Genomic DNA, 21,311 nt, shown 5'->3' on the forward strand with positions numbered 1-21,311 from the left:
AGTTCACATCATCAGGGACTGAATGCCAAAGATTTTGTGTAGTGAAATTAACCCCCGAGTGCATCCCTATGACACTGTTACTGGGAGGTTTTTCTCTGTGTTGTTTATGTATAGATAGAAATTTAAGTGATTTTTAAAAAAAAAAAATCCTATAACATTTTCCTCTTAGTAAATTATTATGTGACTTATCTAATTATTTGCCCATTAGGGACCAACCTGGCATCGCCTGGAGCGGCCTTAGCAAGACAATCCCAGTTCTTTTGTTTTTTCCTGAGGCCATTGTTTCAAAGGACATGAAGATCTGTTGTGTTGGAGGTACACTATAATATGTCTGTGAATGTGAAAATGAATGATAATATTACAACGTTTTGGAGCTTGTAATGACTTAAATAACATTTTAATGTTTAAATGTGCTTCATTGGCTTAGAGCAATACAACATGGCCTTCAAGATTGTGCGCACAGAGAGCCGCCTGGTCCGAGGCTTACTCACCAGTCATGGATTCCATGAGGTATGGTTTAAAACTGTGGCCTATATCTTGCAAAAAGTAAATAGTTTTTTTTAGAAAATCATGTTATTGATTCATATGTTCTGCTGCAAAGGATAAGGCATAGTCCGGGTGTTTTTAAATTTTTTTTCCTTTGACTGATAATGCAGGTATCAAAGCCTGGGAATTCACCCATGGAAAAAAAAAGACCTCAGGAGCATTAATCCTATTTCATGAGGGCACACAATCTCCATTATTGTTCTTTCCAAGCACTTACAATTAATTCCCTTTTAATTTAATTTCACTGATTTTTGACTCTTGCTAACCCATCATCAAAGGCAGACGAGTGTCTACTGCAGCCTCCACAGAGCCAGATTTTATTAAGCCTTTATTGCAAACATCTGCTGCTCCTCTAGACACTGAAGAGATGGTCATGTGAATTCTGCCTCCTAAGAAACTGGTGGGTTATAACAAAACAAAACACATGAAATAATATGGTGGTGATGAAAATCTTTGAGTTGGCCTTGAATAATTTCTTAAGAAAACAGGCTGTGGTTGACCAGGTTAGTCTTAGTTTAGATTTAATCTGACCGAGCTGTCACATGCGATTGGCGTGAGAAAGTAAAACTGCTGTTGGTCACTGGAAACTGAACAAAGTACAGTTAGGATGAACTTCAATTGCTGTACTTGGTTTTACACTTTCATAATACTTAATTTTTTAAATGATCAGTGGCGAAGCTTGTTTGTTCTGTGTACTAAATCCAGAGGCAGCCAGTTGAAATGAATCAGTGTCTCTGTTTTTTCAGGTTCACCCAAACAGTAATGACTTTAACCTCATGTGGTCAGGATCTCACCTCAAGCCTTACTTACTACGCAGCCTTCAAGACTTCCAGAAGGTCAACCACTTTCCCAGGTACAGTAGAGAGCTCCAGTGTGCGAGTGTAGCGCCACTGTTTTCTGTGTTATAAATATCACCACTGAGCCCTTCAGTTCAGGCAGTGTGTTTGTTGGCTTCGGCTACAAAGAGCGTTTAGTTTGGATCGGTGCCTCTCTGACACATGAAATGAATCATACTGTCAGACACAGGGTGTTCTGTAACTGTTATGTATTCATATATTTTTGTTCTGTCAGTGTCAAAGCTGTGGAGCACTGGAGCATTTTAAACCAGAAGTTCTGCTCATTTCCAGGTCATATGAACTGACGCGGAAAGACCGTCTCTATAAAAACATCCAGCGGATGCAGCAGACTCATGGCTTCAGAAACTTCCATATCATTCCTCAGACCTTTGTTCTTCCCGCTGAGTACCAGGAATTCTGCAGTAAGATACTTTTCATCTTGTTGGTCAAAGCAGAGCTTTTTCATGGCATTTTTTTAGTCATTGCCCCTTCTAAACATATACATTATAAATCAATGTATATCTCAGCCTTTCTTTCTAATTTATTTTCTGCCTCAACCTCAGATTGTTTTGCCAAGGACAAGGGCCCATGGATCATTAAACCAGTAGCATCTTCAAGAGGACGAGGCATCTACTTGGTCAGCAATGTGAGTGATTTTACTTGGAGTCTGTAATACAGAGTCTTCCAGTAAGTTATGTTCTCAGTGTGGCTACAGGTTAAGCAGTTTAAGTAAAGTGTTTTTTTTTTCCTGATGGGCCTGATTGATTTGAAGGATTTTTAGACAACTGAATAGATTAAAATTGTTTTATAGGTTCCTGGTTCGAAACCCAGCAGGGGCCTTTCTGTATGGAGTGTGAATGTTCTCCCTGTGCTTGTGTGGGTTTACTTCAGGTACTCTGGTTTCCTCCCACAGTCCAAAAACATGTATGTCAGGTTGATTGGTGACTCTAAATTGCCCATAGGAGTGAGTGTGAGTGTGTGAGGTTGTTTGTCTCTATGTTGTTTGTCTCTATGTTTTGTCCAGGGTGTACCCCTGCCTTTCACCCAAAGAGAATAAGTGGGTATAGATAATGAATGAATGATTTACTGTTTAGCCTAATAAATCGGTTAAATCTTATTAAATCTATATATGATAAAAAAATACAATTTTCTCAACCCAACATGATGTTTTAAATGTTTTTTAAATGCAACTGACAGTCGAAAACCCAAAGATACTCACTTTACTATTATATCAAACAGCTGGAGAAGCTGATCCAGATGATATTTGTCATTTTGCTTGAAAATTGTCTTTTAACAATTAACAATAAATAATACATGAATAATTCCAGAGGTTTTCAGGCTCGCATTGTGCTTTTCATCAAATAGCCTTCCAATAGATTCAGCTGAAAGCTCTGCATGCTGAAGTGTTGAAATTTTATTTTATTTCATTTTTTGTGAAGTGGTTTTATTTCCAAGTTTCGCAATGAACCGTAGAACGTAAACACGGATTATTTTTTATATATTTTATTTTATTTCTTTTTTTCATGAAATGGTTTTATTTCCAAGGTTAAGAATGAACCTCAGAGCCTAAACACAGTTTATTCTTTCTATCTTATGTGACCACTCAGATGTATCTGACGCTCTGGCCCAAGGTTTGGGACTGTTGCTCTATCAACCCTCAGCCTAACACAATGACCTATAATAAACCTGTATTTGAGGTTGGTGTTGGTGTTGGTTTTTCTATAGAAAGAGAGAAACTGGTTTGCTTAAGAATTGTGAATTTTATATGTTTTTCAGCACATTCTCTTTTTTTGGTTTTGGGTTCATGTACACAAGACAAAAATGTAAAACTAACTTCTGGGATGATGATACATAACTGAATATGAAGCCTATATGAATAAAACTGTGTTAAAGGAATTATTTGACAAGGAAACAAGCTTGTGTTTTCTGGAAACATTACACTGGAAGATTGATAGCAGCTGACATTTAGTACAGAATGAAAAGAGGGGATGCAGCTAAGCTAAGCTAACCATATCTTACTGACAGCGTCAATCACGTTTTCTATTTGTGTGTGCAAAGCTTGTTTCAATTTGCTAGAGACAGTTAACTGTAAGCAGACTGCTTTAAAAAATACTGTGCGAACTGACAGAACAGTCAGCTGGCCAGATGTTATTTGTGTGTGTGGGCGTTTACAGATACAGCTGTCTTCGAAACGTGTATCAACCAGTATTTCAGGCAATAATAAGCTTTGTGAAGTAAATCACATACTTTCAAGGCTTTTGGAAAAGCTCAACAAGGTTCTCACTCTTGGAAAAACATATGCACAATTCTTCTTCTTCTTCTCAGGCATTTTTATGAAACAGTGGAAAGAATGTCAGAGTGATATTTGGAGAGAAGAAAGAAATACGTTCATTTTTTGGTTTTGGTTTTCTCTGAACTGCAGCCAGCACTGCGGTTCCACCCCCCATCTCTTCTCAACTTTACCACCTGCAACACATTTCAACCTCATAAATGACCCATCTCCCACCACCACAATGTTTTTATAGGCTGTTATTGAAGGTTGACCTGCTATGGCCAGTATCATCGCAGTCTCTAAGTTTTCTTGATCTGATTATTCTTTGATGTTTATGGTTAACGGCAGTGTCACGTCAGCTCTAAAGAATTCAGTATTTAATGCTGTTCTGTACGAATTAAAGTGCAGCACTGTATCTTTTAAAACTGTTAAGATGATTATGATAAAATACCTTCTCCAAATCTTTCTTTATGTGTTCATTATATTGTCTTTTTCTCTCATCTACAGCCAAATCAAATTTCAATGGATGAAAACATCTTGGTGTCCCGCTATATTAATAACCCACTACTGATTGATGGTGAGTTTTGCCTTCACGGCGTCATTTGGCAGATTTGAGTAGAAGAAATCTGTATGATTTACCTTAATTTGTTTACAGAGTTCAAGTTTGATATGCGGTTGTACGTGCTGGTAACATCATACGATCCATTGCTCATCTATGTGTATGAGGAAGGCCTGGCTAGGTGAGCATATGTGAATTTTTATGCATTGTGTTATTGGGATAAGTATTAGTTGGCAATACACAGGTCACTGATTTTTATAGGGACTGAAAAAGAATACAGTTCTTCCAATTATAACTTTTACAGTCCAAAAAAGTCTAGTTTTTCTTGGTTCAACATCTGACAAAATAGCACTGAAATGCAATGCTAAACATCCAAACGCTCTGGAGTTTGGGATCCTCCATCAACATTCAAATAGCTCAAATCTTTTCAAAGCGTCCTTGGGCCAGTTCCCTCCTGTCACAAAGTTTCATCTAAAGTCTTTCTAAAGATATCTTGAAATAATGCACAAACAAATGATGAACTACAGACCTCCGTGCAGCTGCTTTGGTGGAAGAAAATCTTTAGACAGGTGCAACAAGGTATAAGTAAAAATGATGCAGATGATGTTTAATATTGAACACGTAGATAAGCAGATTTATCAAAAGATTATAATGCTATATATGGATAAACTGTTCCCACACCGTTTTTATAAACTGTGCATGCTGACAATGCATTCATTGAGCACATCTTTCATTCAGTGACCACATCTTTCAAAACCTGGGATTTTGTATCTCACTCAGGCTGAACCAGTTTTTAATTTACAGCCTGTTTTGAGCATTTGCCTGCTCTGGTCCTGTGTTAAGTTCTGCCAGGGATGAGTCACACAGTCTTTTGTTACTGAACTGCACTAAAGGACACAAGGGAGGATGTGGAGATGTGCAGACTAGCTTTGTGGTATATTGTATATGTGTAATGACCAGTAGATGTTCTACATGCAAAGTGTACTCTCAGTACATGTTTCTCTGCTATTATGTAGAACTTTTATTTTATATATTTTAGGTTTACTCCGCAGCAAATGTTCTATGCACCAGATGGAAAAAGCAAAAAACATACAGCAAATTTTCAAATTTATCTTAATAACAGAATGTAGTACACTTTGTACAGTAAAAATGTGCTATACTTTAGGCTAGATTTAAAAAGTCAAGAGTCAATTAGATGACTGTGTTATAAGTGACAGCGTTTAGTTTCTTTTGATTTCAGAGGTCTGTTGTTGAATATCATGATTAACTGAGCATGTATATACCTAAGCTTATAACAGTTTTTCAGTGCCATGTTGTAGATGCTGCCTTGATATGGAGACATCTATCAGTGGTGTTCTGTCAGCGCCCAGAAGAGGGCAGCCTAAACTTTTCAGATCAATGGCTCTTGAGAGTGTGCAGTGGTGGTGAAACAAAGTGCTCTATTGTTCCAGTTGTTGGATGTGCTCATCAACTGTTGCTGATTGTGTCATTGTTGGAAGAAAATATTTTATGATCACTTAGTGTAATTGCTCAGTATTCATTGGATATGGGGATTCAGAGAAAGATTTGTTTATTAATTGGTGGGGTCACATATCAGATCCCAATCTTTTTGACTTATCAAATCTATTTAGATGCTTTTAGTTTACTGTTTTATTTTACTCACTGTCACAACAAAACAGATTTGACCTCTTTTGTGTAATAAGAGATATAACTGAATAGGTCATTTTTATTGTGATGTTAAACCAGGTTAAGAACAAAGATTACACTGAGTGACAGAGCCATCAAACTACTCTGTCGTTCCCCTCTACTGATGATTTTTGGGGGGCTGTGCTGCACTGCAGATTCTATAGGAGTTATTGTAAAGTCAACACAGTGAAAATATTTATATGGTTTATGTTAGGTAATGGTTACTCAGGTGTAACTGGTTAGGGTAAGGTTGGGGGTCAGGTTGAGCATCTCAGAGGATCACCAGTTTAGGTTAAGGTCAATGTAAGGGGAAAAAGACTTCGACACAACACAAGTTATCAGAGCCCATCAGACACAGGTAGGTCTGGAGAGGGTGGATGATTAATAGCATGACTGGCTCTTTGCTTCGCTCTGATAGAGGTACGGGTTGGAATCAGTGTGTCACCGCCCTTTTGTTTGCTGGCTTGATTATCAGCTGAGAGTAATAAATCATGGCGAAATTCAGAATCCCACTTTTATCTCCTGACATTCCTTTGTGTTGTGTTGGTATTCAGATACACAGACCGTGCCAAGGAATTCTCATTATTGCACATGTGGCATCCACTCTTCTTAAACCCTGCCAGAAACTAATCTCTGCCCACATTGCCCCTATTATTCAGTCAAGTGTCAACATTATGAATGTGGTCATTATGGCAGAAAGATATGTAGAAATTGTTAGATGATGGGTTATATTTTTTTCTTCTCTTGTACACATAAATAATACCTCTTCACAGGTTTGCCACAGTCAGGTATGACCAGACTTCAAAGAACATAAAGAACACATTCATGCATCTCACCAACTACAGTGTGAACAAAAAAAGCAGCGATTATGTCAGGTAAGGCCTCATTAGTGATCCACACACACTGAACTTGGCACTATTATGAATTATCCATTTAATATAACTTGAGCATTGGAATTGCATTTCTTTCTTTTCCTTTTCAGTTGCGATGACCCTGAAGTTGAGGATTATGGGAACAAGTGGAGTATGAGTGCAGTGTTGAGGTATTTGAAGCAAGAAGGGAAGGATACCACATGTGAGTGAAACCTTCATCTTGTCTGCATTTTGGTTTCAATATCCATACACAGATGACAGAAGTAAAATTTAGTCAATTGGTACTGTAGTTAACATTTCTGCTCGATTTTATCCATCCTAAACTGGCTGTCAGTTAATTAAAACGTGGGAATTCCAGGAGAGTAGTACTGTTCAACATACTTCAACACCCCTAAACTCACATTTCCTTCATTCTTGTTTCTTTCAGTGTTGATGAAGCAGGTAGAGGACCTCATCATTAAAGCTGTGTTGAGTGCTGAGCTACACATAGCCACTGCATGCAAGATGTTTGTTCCCCACAAGACAAATTGTTTTGGTAATCATTTTATATTCTTCTTAAAGTGTTTCTGGTATTAAGAAAAACAAACTCAGTCCGCCAATGGTGGCTGCTTACCCTATAAGGTATGTACCGGTAATATGAGCCACTTTTGGTTTTTGTTTGACTTAAATCTAAACTCAGAAAAAAAAAAAAAAAACTATTTTTTGCTTACAGTGCAGATACACCCACACATACTTAGTCATACACACTACCACACCCCTCACTTCCCTCATTTTCAGATTCATTGTCCAGCAGTAAATCCATACTGTTTCTCCACTGAGCCATACTGAGGTTGTAGACAGTCATTCCCCAGTGTGGAGCCTTCCTGCCCGTTGCTGCCCTCTGACTGGCTGCTGGGTCATAGAGGGCCTGTTGACTGAAGCAGGAATTTACTTCCTCCTGTCTGTTGCCATTCAGATCTGCCTGATTTAGGCTGACTGTTTTCTTGGCTGCTGCTGTCTAGCAGAGGGCTTGTGTGAACTCCATTTTGGAGCCATTACCCATGTTAGTGTTGGCACTAATTGTCTGCGCGCTTTCTGTGTCTGGCAGTCTCTCTGAGATTTGGGGTTTGAAGGCGAGCACGTTGGCCGAGCCTCTCTCAGTATCGCTGTCTGTCCTGCACTCTCTTTTCCCTTTTCTCTTGCTGTTTCTATTTTTTTTATAATATTCATCCTTCTGCTCACACTCTCTTTCACCTCTGAGATGTTAGAAAAATAAAAGGTTGTGATGGGCCTCTGTAGACATAATAGCCCCCCCCCCCCGATTGGCAGTTGTTTGGGCTGTATTGGCACGTAGCAGCAAGGACTCACACCATAAGACAGTCACCTGCATAAAGATGCTATCTGCACCCTGAGCATCACTGCTATGTAAAAAAAACAAAACAAAAAAAAAAAACATTAATTCAGGGTGTGAATGTTGACCATGCAGGTATTTACAAGGAAATATGGCTCACCGAGCCCCAACATGGCTCTCATAACACATAACAGACATGAATAAACAACCAGATGACGCATGTCTTCGTTGTGAGGGTGAAAAGAATGGAAAAACAAATTTGCTGTTATTCTTATTCTTTCATTTACTGCTGAACACTTTGTTTTTACACATCTCATATCCCAGTCACATAAATGCATGCAGTGCATGGAGTGTTTGTTTGCAACGTGCAACTCTGTAGGCAGAAACAGTATGACAGAATGACTGACTTAAGAAATATTACTAATTAATATATACAGTGGCTCTGTTCTACTCTATATACATTAGTTTTACACAAACAGAGTAAATACATGGAACTAATACATCTGTATTAGGTGAAATATGAAGAAATTGTAATCCTTTTTACATGCAGGCCTATACAGACTTGCATAGACTTACAGTAGATAGTACAACAATGCCATTGTGTAGTACAAAACCAATTAGGTTCTTTTGCTAAGATACATAATACACTGTGGTCTCCTGTGAACATGCCCATTGCCTTACTTCAGGCATATCAGTTTACTATTGAATTTAGTGTAATTTTGTTGTCTTCAGATGGCCTCAAGCAAGTTAATTACACCATTCATAGTCTGTATACAGGATTAAGTTTCTAAAGACACTGATGTTTCCAGAGGACTACTCTCATGCTCCCTCTAATGATGATGTATTTGTGTTTGTGTGCCAGTACATGTGTACAGTAATGAATACAGAGACATGTAGGAACCAGTGTAAAATATGAGCGTTCCAAACATGCAGATCTTTTTAAGGTTCAAGACGTCCACTGTAGTACAGTATCTTTGTGGGCTGTTGCTTGTCTCTTAAATAAAACACACCCAAACCACCAAGGAGTCATGTTCAGTCAGCCGCTGTCAGCTTCGTCTGCCTTTCTCCTCCTCATGCACTTAAGCCAACAGCTTTCCCACTCCTTCTGCAGCATACAATACACCCAGCATTCATTCTGGGCCTCAACAGCTTCCTGTAATAGTAAACAGGTAAAGCGTCAGAAAGCATGGCTTCAAACACGTGTGTTAGTGCAGTGAATGTGCCGATAAAAGCAGCCATTGTTTAGAGTTTTTATACAGTCTCTGGCTTGTCTGGAAGGAAGCCATTCTAGACCATAAAGCACATTATAATGTTAATTTACTGCAAATTGTTCCCTGCCATTTTAATGTCTATTAATGGTTTTAATACAATGTTTATTGTTTTCAAATGGGATTTCTTCCCCTTGCTCAAATTGCACCACATATCTAAATGGGCATAGTGTAACTAAACCTTTTTATAGCTTATACGTCTCATGTGGGAATGAAGAGAAACAGATTTTTTTTTTTTTTGTTTTACATTGGTAAGAAGTGTGTGTGTGTATGTGTGGGGGGAGAGAAAATGCCACCCATGCAGCTCTGTACCGCTGCTGTGTGATTAATGGACAAGCTTTTTGCTGAGGGATGCTGATTACGAGATGTTTTGACTAAGATCTGATTAGCCAAGCCAGAGGCCTATTTTATTACACACAAAACATTCCACTTACTAGTTCTGTGTTCCACTCAACGTCCCTCATTGAGTGCTGAGTGTGGTTGGATCCCCTGTCTGTGAACCACTCTCCCTGTTTTACATTTGTCAGAAACTCCCACACTTCTGTGCAGCACAATGTTTGTATCCCTATGATGACAGTGTGGGTGCTTTGTAACTGAGTTTTCTTTAGGCATGATTAATGGATTGGATCCTGTGATAAAAATAAGGCTATAGAGAGTTAACTGTATTCATTTAATTGTTGTCCTCAGGATGTTTTTGTGATTGTGGATCCAAGCTTCTCTGCTGTCCTCCCTGCAAGAGTAGAGAAACAGTTCAGCAGCAATAGATTACCTCAGACTGATACAAAAGTAAGTCAGTTGTCCCCGCCTATAAGAAAAGACATATGAAGGACACACTTTATGTTACTGTTGTTAATGTGGGCCAACAGGCTGTAGGGCCAGGGTGGGGAGATTATTGTTTTTGGGCGTTTGTGTCTTGTGGCAAAGTTTCCAGCAGCGCCCATCCAATAATAAAAAAAAAAAAAAGTTCTTCATCATCCCTCTCTGTCACATTTTTTTTCTCTGCCTTCTTCTTTGATGGGTGTGATGTGGATGTTCGCTGCCTCCCCTCTCCTTGTCTGTGATGCTTGTTGTGGGTTCTCTGCGGGCGCGTTTAACAGCGTTCCCCCAGCAGTGGTCGAGCCACAGAACAAACGTGTCTAGCAGTGAGTGCCTCAGTATGCTCATGGGGCAGAAGCGGCGTCTGCTCCTAATTGGGGGAAAATACATGGCACATGGAGTCTGCTTGTCGGGGGCTGGTGAGGTGGTGTAACACCTCCCCATTTTCCCTTGTTGTTTTGGTGCCACTGATGAGGCATTGCGAGCTCAAAGCCATTTATTCCAGCAGTCTGTTCTCAAAGGTTAATTCATAATGTTTTATGACAAATTTACACACACACACTTTTTCTTTTCTGTATATTTTTGTAAAAAATATAAAAATATACCCACAGAAAAAAGGATAAAATGGTATAAGCTTGCACTGCAAGTGGAAAATAAAATCCTAGTGCTCAGTTTAAGTGAGCCGGTTTAATAGTGGGGGTCCAGCCCATCCTAAGCTGATATTGCAAATCTTGGCTCACAGATGTACAGTAGACCTTGTTCCATTACATCATGAACATACAGTTTGCACCACAACAGTGTGGATCTCTTAACAAGTTTACCAAGTTGAACTTTCAACCCATGCAATGTAGAGTAGCTCATTGAATTATGCTGAACAAAAAGTGCGGATTCTGAATAATGCAAACTTAAGTAGAGAAGTGTTTTAAAGCAATGACAAACTACAGGAACATGTGTCTAGATGAGTGGTAGATAGGTTGATTTTTGATGTGAAAATAAGTCAATATAAACAGTGGAGCAGAACAATATAAAATTAGCATTACTTTTAATTCTATTTGACTAGTTTTTTTATTTCATTAACCTAAAAATGGCAGGACCCTTAACTGTAATTGTTGAACATGCAAAAGTCTAAACACCACACTAAATTAGTACTTACTCCTTAACATTAGGTAATCACACTTTGGCAGATATCACAGCTTGCAAATGCGTTTTATAGCCGGTTAAGAGTCCACACTTTTGCATGGAGCTGTAAATTGCAGTTCTACAACTGTAACTGTAAAATGTAATCATGTAACATCTAGTACTGCTCCCATGTGAAATGATGCATGAAGGCTGTACCTCGTTAGGCTATTTGGACAACATATGGTGGACGACTTAGTCTAATAAATAAAGCAGATTGCACAGATAAAAAAAATGTAAGCCACCTTATTTAAATCAAACAAATACCCTTTACTTTCAAACACAATTTAACTTCTTTAGTCTGTTTCACCATTACAGATCAGTATCTCAGAAATGGCATGCTGATGACATTTTCCTAGTAAATAGTAACAGTGCTGTTATTCAAACATTAATAATAAAAAAATGGCTTTTTCTGGCATGTGTAGTCTCATAGTGCTATACAGAAGATACATTTGTGTGCACGAGTTGGTTTTTAAAATCGTTTTTAGCACGTTTTCAGAATCCAGTTCAATGAAGGCAATAAAACATATAGACCTGTACATATAATGTAATGTACAACCTAATAACTTTTAACTAATCTTATACTAGATCTGGTCAACATTATTTAAACCAAATACAATACAAAGCCATCACTCACTGTCATTCTGGCTTTTGTATGTTTAACACTGCCACTGACCTGAGATACTAGAGCAAACAGTGCTGGTTATGGCAGCTTTAAAACCTCAAACGCCCGTGAACTATTCTCAACACTGTCTGTTCTTTTGAAGTGCCATTAGAAGGATTTTCCCTCTGTCTCTATGGCAGGGCTATGCCCTACCCCTGTAAAATACTGTGGTTTCCCTGCACGCCGTTGCTGGGGCTGGCAGGGCGTTTGCTTGTAGGGTGACACTCCCCAGACCAGTGTGAGGGCGTTTTTTACATGGGCATGTAGGCTGTCTGTTGCAGTGAACCATATAACAGTGAAACAAGAGGAAAAATTGGGATAGAATGGATGCATTTTTACACAGGGAGCTTCCTGACCACGTTGAAAAAGGCTTTTATTGTGTCACCCAGTACAAAGCTGTTGCTGGTGCACAATATATACCATGTATAGCATAAGGGTTTCTCCTTTGCCTAGGCTTCTCCCACTGGGGCCTACCGTCACATTTCAGGTTCTGTACTTCTGGAGTTCATATTTAATTATCTCAGTTAGACAAGAGATGCTAACTTTATGATAGGGGTGAAGCGTTTCCTGGCAGCCATTAGAGCGCTGTCCTTCTTGTTAATATGTAGTGACAAAATGTACACTGCTTAACCTTCCCAGTCATGAGAAAATTATTAACTGTATGTATGAAAATATTCACAGCCACAGCTTGTTTTTGATCTATAGTCTTACATAAGCAACATTGTGACAGATGAAATGTGTATGTACTTAGTTAATGTAATGGAGCCAATTCCTCAGTAGCAGGGTTTTGAGGAATGTTTCTCTCTTGAATGATTGGGAATATAACATGCATGAAATCAGTAGCAGAAAGATATGAGCAATGTTGTCAAATGCCAATAATGGGGTTACAGTAAAACTCTGACAAAGCTTGTGGCTTTGATACCCATCAGTCTTTAATTTTCAGTGAGCAGGTCAGACAGTTTTTTTTTTTAATTCAGGTTCTGTCAGCTGACAACATTTTGCTTCTTTCTGTGTACCCATCATGTGTGTCCCTACGTAGAATTGTATGGCTTTGACGTGCTCATTGACTCCAATCTAAAACCCTGGTTGTTAGAGGTGAACCTCTCTCCGTCCCTGGCATGGTGAGTGATGCTTTCTCTATTATCATTATTACCAACTCAAACAAGGGGTTTAATGTTAATATGCATTGGCACTAGCTCTAAACACCTGGTCTGTGAAATCATACCCTTCGGCTGGTGATGCAGCCAAAATGTTGACTCTCCTGCAAAAATGTTATGTCATTTTAGTGGTTTAGTCGAGGTCAAACAATAAATGTGAATTCACTCTGACAAATGTCTTATTTTGTTCTACCTCATGCATGTGTTTGTATTGTCGGTATTTCTTTTACTTTGTTTTCAACATGCACTTATTTACAGCGATGCACCGTTGGATCTGAAGATAAAGGCCAGTATGATTGCAGACATGTTTTCACTTGTGGGTGAGTGCCTGCTGTAACAGTGAATTAGATTCCAAAGTTTTGCTCAAGTGATTGCATTTCTTAAATGTTAGTTTTATAAATTTACTGCTTATAGCTAGATTTATAAATCTATTATATCAAATACATAGAACTCATCCAAGAATATAAAAACATAAGATGGCCATACACTTACTCTTAATTTATCAAACCCTAAGTTACATTGGTCTCCATTACAGAGGAAATACAAATACAACACAAACTGTAAAGATTGGGTTTGTAATATTTACAGCTGAAAAACAAATTTATCATAATGCTCTTAAATACTTAACGTAAAACTTTTAGATTACCCAAAAGTAGGATCGGAATGAATGAATATTTAGGCATTCAGATTCAGATTATTAATTGTGATATTATAAAGGTGGGAAAAACTTTGGAGAAGCTAATGTCACATAAAAAAATACTGTAATTTTACTATAATTTCTTCACTGGTCCTACTTCCAAAGCATAGACGACAAAGCTAGTTGGCCATTCATGTAACCAGTAAGTTTCAGACTAATGACTAACAACGTCTGTTGTTTAATGCTTAATGTTTTCCGGCATACTGCAAGTTGCCAAGCCTCCAAAAATAGATGTCTTCATAATGGGCGCTCCAGTGTTGAGAGAAGAAACTGCAGCCTTCATTAATTAACCTTTAATGACTTGCGGACAGAACCGTCAACAAAGACATTAATTGTTTCATAGTCATTAAAACTTTCTTGCGAAACTGGATCCGACTTGTCAAACTGAAGCAATCTTTAGCATGAAGACATTAAAAAAAATTCCCAGCCCAAGGCAGAGATAAACCCTGTTTATACAACAGTGTTTGCAGCATGGAATGAGATGTGTCTCTGTTGTCTTCTCCTTTCTTAATTATTGAATGCTCATGGTGAAAAAGAACTTGAAATATTTTGTGATATTTAAGTGTAAACTAAGAAGAATCTCATATCCTTACCACTAACACATACATATGCAGACACATACAGTTCTTAACCGTTTTTATCCTTGTAACTATACCTACATGCAATAAAAAAGAAATAAATATTAAACAAACTATAACATTTATTGATTATTGCCCACAGATTAACTGGCATCCATCTAAATTGGCAACCACTCGCCATTAAGTATATATGGAACTGAGCCTAATGATATTAATGGAATGGCATTGGGTGTGTGCAAACGTGCATGCACACATACATGCTTGTCGTAGCCTAGGCCGCACTGTGGCTTGAAACCCTCCCCTTCAACTCATTAAGTGAAAGAGTAGAATCATAAATTGCCAGTTATCTTTGGACTGAGACGTTACTGCGGGTCTGGGGAAAGTGAGCAGTGGCATGTAAAACATAGCACATCTATTATGTACCAAACTAAGTCGCTGTTGGCTGATAACACTTGGGCTGCATCCCAGACCTGTAAATAATGACAGCATTCCATTAGCATTCATTTTCCGCCAGTGTGTAGCTGTCAGCTCCATGTCACCCATGTTTGTAATAATTGCTGTGTTTAGGCAAGAGCATGGCAGGGGCCTGATTCTTACCTGACGGCTTAGATGAGGTAGAGCAAATACCCTCGAGCTCCAAGATGCCAATAGACTTAATTCAGCTCAAGTATGAATGCAAGATACAACTTCAACATATTTCTCTAACATTTCACTTTTAATACTAGTTAGCTTTGAGGGAGTGTGGGAATTATTAAACAGAACATCATAGGTTTAAATCATATTGACAGGGTGGGAACATCCAAGTGGGAAATGTGAATTACAAACATTTCTCCTCACCCCTCTTAAATACCACTGAGACAAACTTAAATGTAAATGTTTGGAGTTTTCTAAATACAAAGTAGTGTGTCACTGTAAGAAACCATCTTCTTTCTCTGACGATATGTTTATATATATATATTTCCCATAATCTTCACTGGTTGCATGGCAAAGAAAGTCTGATATTTAATCCTGCATAAAACAGTAAAATGTTGTTTTTACATCTGCACTTATAGGCTAAACAATATGTGTTAATTTATTTGTTTTGGAGGTGTTGGTAGGCAGATATTGTTAACAGTATACAGAGTTGGTATAAATCTTTTGTCCCTCTTTCATTTTTTGTGTTAAGCTAATCTAAAACTGCTGCTTAGTGCGGGTATAGCTATACAGTAACTCTTCTCATCTAACATCTCGAAGGTGAATAAGCGTACACTACTGTGCAGAGGTGTTAGGCACTATATATGTTTAAGATTCATGCAACACCATCCAAGGTGATCCAAGGTTCATTGTGCAGCCCACTGTGCAGGACAACAAACCTATAAAGAACCCACCAGAGTTCATGAAGAACTATTTTCAGAGGCAAGAAGAACCAGGAGTCCTGCAACAGATGGTCTGACCCCCACAGAGCCCTGATTTGGGCAGTGTGGAGTCAGTCTGGGATCACATGGAGAGACAGAAGTCCCTGAATTTTATCCTTATGCTATACATGGTAAACTGCAGCAGCTTCTCCAAGGTGATGCAAGATACCAGGAGAAACTGTGTGCAGGTCAGACCAGAGAGAACTGATTAGATTTAGGTTTGGTTTCCTTTACTGCACTTTGCGTGAAGTTAATTCAGAAATGAAAATTCATTTATGTAAGTTATGCCCCTGTGTGTTTTAGTGCCTGAAGCTTTTGCACAGTACTGTATTAGGCAAAATGGTGAACTATGTCTGTGTTCTAATAGCATAGCATGAGTGTGTCATTATATCAAACATTTGGTCTGTTCTCTGTTCTCAAAAGAGCAAATATTTTTTTGAATTAACAGGATATTGTTACAAATATTGCTGTTACTGCTATTTCTGTCATTTATTGCCTTGGTGCCGCTTATTCTGTGTTGGTTTCTAGCACAAACATTGAAGGTCTGATGCAATATGCTGTATAAAAGTCATGGGAATGAGTAACATTATTCACATGGATGTGATGTTACTGATATACCCCTTGTATGGCTCTTTTGTGTCCCCGCAGGCTTTGTGTGTCAAGACCCCCTGTCGAGACAGCCACGCTCTGACCGAGTCACCCTGGACCCCAGCCTCAAGCACTCTGCAGCCCAAAGAGCACAGGTAATGAAGAACCCCCCCACACATGGAGCAGAGAGCCAAGTGTTGTACTCATTCACCCTTCATTGTGAAACATTCCCATTCTTGTCTTCATTTCTTTGTTGCTTACAGTACATTCCTGCCACTGCCATTGAGCTCTTCTCTTACCCTCATGGAAAATTCACTGTAATGAAAAACAACTGCTAATGTAATTACAGTCTTTGAGTGACATCAGTTTGTAAGTGCTACTCTCTGTGGCCTATTGTTTTATCGTTTCTAATTAAGTGACTAATGCTCTCTATAGGCTTTCTTGAGTAACAATGCCACAACAGCTAATGCACTTGGCTCCCTCCATTTGACTACTGCACCCAGATTTGGCGCAGGATCTGCTGGAGGGAGATTACTAAATCAAACCGATTTCTGCTCCACCTCATGTTGTGTAAAGGGCCTGTTAAGACATACAGTAACAATGTCTTATTGTTGCACGTTGATGTAGTATGCATGTTTTTTCTGTATGGCTTTCTAAAAGTTAACTTGTAATGATGATGCTCAACCATAACTCACTGCCATAACCCATTGCTTCTTAGAAACCTTTTTCTGCAGCAACAGTCATGGAGACTGCAAACAGGAGAGTGGTAAGTTTTCTTTTGACCCAGACATATTAATATATATTTTTTTCCATGTCCTTTTGCAATTCCCTGATGCCTGTTACATTACCGGTAAGAAATTGATTGCTGCTTTTTACTTATTTGATTATGTCGCTTCACTGTTTTTCATAGTGACGGACAAATGGCTTATATCGATCCCTAATGCTGTATTTTAATAGAATTCTCATTACATTAGCAAAGCAGCACTTTGTCAGAATGTGCTTCAGATGCTGCAATGCACCACTTGACTCAAAAAGCCAAAAGCTTTGCTCTACAGACATACTGAAAACAACAACACTAAAACAGGTCTGTCACTGAGACTGCTTAAACAACTCCCAGGCCCTATGGAGAACTATCCTGCCCCCTTACTCTGATTAGGGGCAACAGTTGAGACTTTTTTAGAGGGATTAGAGTTTGTCATTTTTTTGGCTGCCTTTGTATCCCCCCCCCCCCCCCCCCAATAGTCGCGTCAAACAAATTAAGTGTAATCCTCCTGCTATTTAGATGACAAATTCTGTATGTGATCTTGGGAGGTTGAGCCTCGCTGTCTGGCCCAGGTTTCGATCTACATGCCAGAGTTGTCAATCACAGCCTGGCAGTGCATGCTGCAGGGAGGCAGCCAGGAATACCAGTGCTAAGAATAAAATAAGATGCTCTATTTTTGTGACAGGAAGAAAAAAAGACAGGGTAGTTTTCTGTTACTCAAGGTTTGTTTTTGCATTGTCATTTATAAGTGAGAACTTGTTACTAACAATATTAAAAACTTTGAATAAAATTACTTAATTATTACTTAATTATGAAGCATCCATTTTTATGTAGTTTTCTCTATTCTTGTCCACTGTAGCGACAGAAGCCTACATTGGAAACAGAGGGGTCTAAAGACAAGCATGGACCTAAACAAGGCCAAGGAGACAGCACTCTGACCCTTACTGCTGAGGAGGTTTGGTCTTAATATTGGTATTTTGTAACATATTGCAAATGAGATTTTTAAAGAAGGTGGTCTGGGTAAAAGTAAGTGGGCTTTATTTTGTTTTGTTTTCTGTCACTAATATAGATCAAAGTGCTGAGGCGGATAAAGGAAGAATATGAGAGACGAGGAGGCTTTGTTAGGATCTTCCCCACCACAGAAACATGGGAACTCTATGGGTAAGCTGAGCCAATAACTGGCAATTTATCCCCGTGGAGCCTTTTTCCTTAATGTTACTCATTACTGATACTGTCGTTAGACAAGAGGGACTAAAGCCAGGTCAGCTCTTGACTGTCACTAATTAAAAAAACAGAATAAGTTGTACAAACAGAGCTAGTATTTACCTGTCTATTTTTTTTTTTTTAAAAAGTGTTAGTGACTTTATGTTGAAATAACATTTAAACACCTAATAAAGAGGAACTCTGTTGTTGTGCTGACAATTCATATTCCTATATAAACTATTGGTCCCTTTGGCAGCACTAAATTTATGGCATTTTTAAAAGCACATTGGAGTGGTCTTTGATAAATTATTGTTGCACTTACATAAATAAGGGTTGCTCTTAGAGTATTTGTTCACAGAAGGCTCATTTTAACACATTTGCCACAAAATGAGGAGGTTGAGGCTCATTGGGGCCCCTGCCTTTATGAATATTGTAATTTGCTTATTATCTTTTTCTCTCAGTGGATATCTGGAGTCCAAGACATCAATGAATTACATGCTGGCAAACAGACTTTTCCATGGAAGGTAAGCATTTCCATTGAGGTTGGGTTTGGGAAATAAGTCTCTCCATCAGCCTGTGGAAACGGTTGAAGTCTAACGTTGTGTTTGTTCGGTCTGTCGACTGGATAGGTGAGAGGAACAGCTGAGAAGATGAAGCATAGTCAACTTTTCCAGCGTGCATCCAATGTCTGTGTGGCATTGTGGCGTTGATTTGGGGGCACTTACAGATGAAATGCGCCTTTTTGCCGAACCACAGTTTTGTTATTGTAATGCAACATGTATTTATGTTACTTGAATCAGTGTGGACTTTCAAGTCTTTAACCACAGCTTGAACTGTTGCACAATATTGTCAAGAGATTTGGCTCCTAAAAAAACTCATCTATAATTTTTCCATATTTGTTAGGTAGCCAGTTTAGGGAGACAGTTGTTGCTGCAATACCTCACTTGCTGCTATTATCTGTGATTTATCCTCTGTCTTTTTGATTTTCTATCACATCAACCTCTGGATAAGCTACTGAACAACACTAATCTTTCTCACAACTGGCATCAATTAAAATGTGTAACTGTTGCTCTGCAAAGTACTTTATAATTGTCGATGATACAGAATATGTATAAATCATTATAGCTGTTGTTATTATCATTGAGTTGACATGTCTTGTTCTGTCTGTTAGGAATGTGAATGGGAATGTGCAGCTGCAGGTGGACGCTGTCCATGGCTGTCATGTTGTCCAGTATGAGAGGAAGCTGTTGTCTCTGGAGGCACGTAAGAGGAGACAGCACCACCTGACTCATCGCTCTGCTGCAGGGAAGAAAAAATCGGGTAGGCCTGACGTGTTTTGCCTCAGTTCAGGAAACTGCTTTTTTCTAAACCTGTAGACTGTAGTTAAGTAGGACAACATCACACTCTAATGCACTTTTGGTTTCAATAAATCACTCCCCTGTGTCACAGTAAGGTTGGCCAAATATGACTCTGAGTGAGTTCATTTCATTGCAGCAACAATAAAAAGCCTATTTTGAGTGTAAAATGCCAGTGATGCAACTGGCATTTGTCTTTCCTTGCAGTGCTGCATACCTCAGGGAAGGAATCCAAGGCCTCCTCGACTGAGAGCAGCAGCAGCAGCAGTCAGGAGGGAAAGGAGTCCTCTCAGGAAGGAAGAGACGAGGTGAAACCAGTTCTTGAGCCAGTCTCGCACAAGGCTTTGGTAGCAGAGCAAAGAAAACAAATGGGCACACCACAGGAGGACTGCCACAGCAAGGCTGTGTCCAACTCAGAGGCAGCCGTTCACATTGCCCGGCCCAGAGTCAACCTGCTTAGCATCCTTCAACAGGGATGGGACCTCAGGTCAGTGTTCTGGGCTGTAGCTTAGGTTGGCTGCTGCACTCATCTTCCACCCTTACTCTGTTTTCTTTCCCCTCATCTTCCCATCATTTCCTCTTCAAAGAAGGAGGAGTACATATGCACCTAGCAAATGATACACCGTAAAAAAAACTACAGACCTTCTTGAGCATGGTGATGTTTAAGTAATTATTATTTGTAAACCAGTCACCATTGTGCCCTGCATGATGACTAGCATTAGTATGGTAATATTAATATTTTATATATTCCTTAATTTAACTATAAAGCATTATATACTGCTAGACATGCAATATGCTGTAATGCTAGTATATTTACATCCAACATAAACTGTATTCTCCTGTCAATTCTAAAAGTGTGCCTGAAATTATAATTTGAGGAGGAATTGCAATAACAAGTCTGAATTTGTAGAAATTCCTCAGTGCTTGCCAGGGCTGTGTATGAAGCTGGTAAATTATAGTACAGCATATCACTGTTTCGTGTTTGACAGATTTTTATTTGACAGCAGTATTCTGACAGTACACTTTCCAGATTCACTTTGGCCACTAAGATGGTTTATCATTTTGTCACTGGTGCCAAACAAGATAGGATACACTGTGTTTCAACAACTTTTGGCTGAAAGTGACACATAGCTGTTTTTGTTTTTCTAGATGATTTGTCAGCAAATTTGAGTATGACTGCTCATAACAGATGTACCACAGATTCTAATGCAACAGAAGAGTCTTTATTGTCAGTTTCAAGCAAACTGGCTGAAGACCAACTGTTCTTGGGTCTTTCCCTTTCATGGCTTTACCTTTGCAGTTTATTATGATTTTCCTCCCTGTCTTCTGCTTCTGTCTCCTTTCAAGTAAGGTGCAGGCTCGGATGGCCTTTTCTTCTTACCTACAGAGAGTCCAGCAAAGACTGTTGGCAGAAAGCAGAGCCAACACAATCCCAGCTTGGCCAGACAAGGACAACGACCAAATGGTACAAAGAAAACATTTTTTTAATCTCCTTTCCTAATAAATGGACAGGGTTGGAATACTCTCCCATTAGTATTCTGCTATTCGTTC

At 38.9% G+C, this 21,311-nt stretch overlaps 1 protein-coding gene across 6 annotated transcripts in view; it reads left to right on the forward strand.

Annotated features, from left to right (window-relative positions):
* ttll5 (tubulin tyrosine ligase-like family, member 5) overlaps positions 1-21,311 on the forward strand; it is a 44,959-nt gene that overhangs the window by 1,873 nt on the left and 21,775 nt on the right. For 5 of the 6 annotated variants that reach the window (XM_026300474.2, XM_026300466.2, XM_026300489.2 and 2 more), the window contains exons 3-22: positions 209-315; positions 428-510; positions 1,293-1,399; positions 1,674-1,804; positions 1,946-2,028; positions 4,162-4,231; positions 4,310-4,394; positions 6,673-6,774; positions 6,882-6,973; positions 7,199-7,306; positions 13,065-13,146; positions 13,441-13,502; positions 16,500-16,594; positions 17,158-17,205; positions 18,062-18,157; positions 18,272-18,363; positions 18,867-18,929; positions 19,577-19,725; positions 19,968-20,247; positions 21,108-21,225. In XM_026300474.2, the coding sequence (XP_026156259.1) occupies positions 209-315; positions 428-510; positions 1,293-1,399; positions 1,674-1,804; positions 1,946-2,028; positions 4,162-4,231; positions 4,310-4,394; positions 6,673-6,774; positions 6,882-6,973; positions 7,199-7,306; positions 13,065-13,146; positions 13,441-13,502; positions 16,500-16,594; positions 17,158-17,205; positions 18,062-18,157; positions 18,272-18,363; positions 18,867-18,929; positions 19,577-19,725; positions 19,968-20,247; positions 21,108-21,225 (2,053 nt within the window). Of the gene's footprint in view, positions 1-208; positions 316-427; positions 511-773; positions 922-1,292; positions 1,400-1,673; positions 1,805-1,945; positions 2,029-4,161; positions 4,232-4,309; positions 4,395-6,672; positions 6,775-6,881; positions 6,974-7,198; positions 7,307-13,064; positions 13,147-13,440; positions 13,503-16,499; positions 16,595-17,157; positions 17,206-18,061; positions 18,158-18,271; positions 18,364-18,866; positions 18,930-19,576; positions 19,726-19,967; positions 20,248-21,107; positions 21,226-21,311 lie in introns of those variants that run through there. The other variant, XM_026300498.1, reaches the window with a different exon arrangement.

The sequence above is a fragment of the Mastacembelus armatus genome, chromosome 22, assembly GCF_900324485.2.
Source record: "Mastacembelus armatus chromosome 22, fMasArm1.2, whole genome shotgun sequence".
Lineage (NCBI taxonomy): Eukaryota > Metazoa > Chordata > Actinopteri > Synbranchiformes > Mastacembelidae > Mastacembelus > Mastacembelus armatus.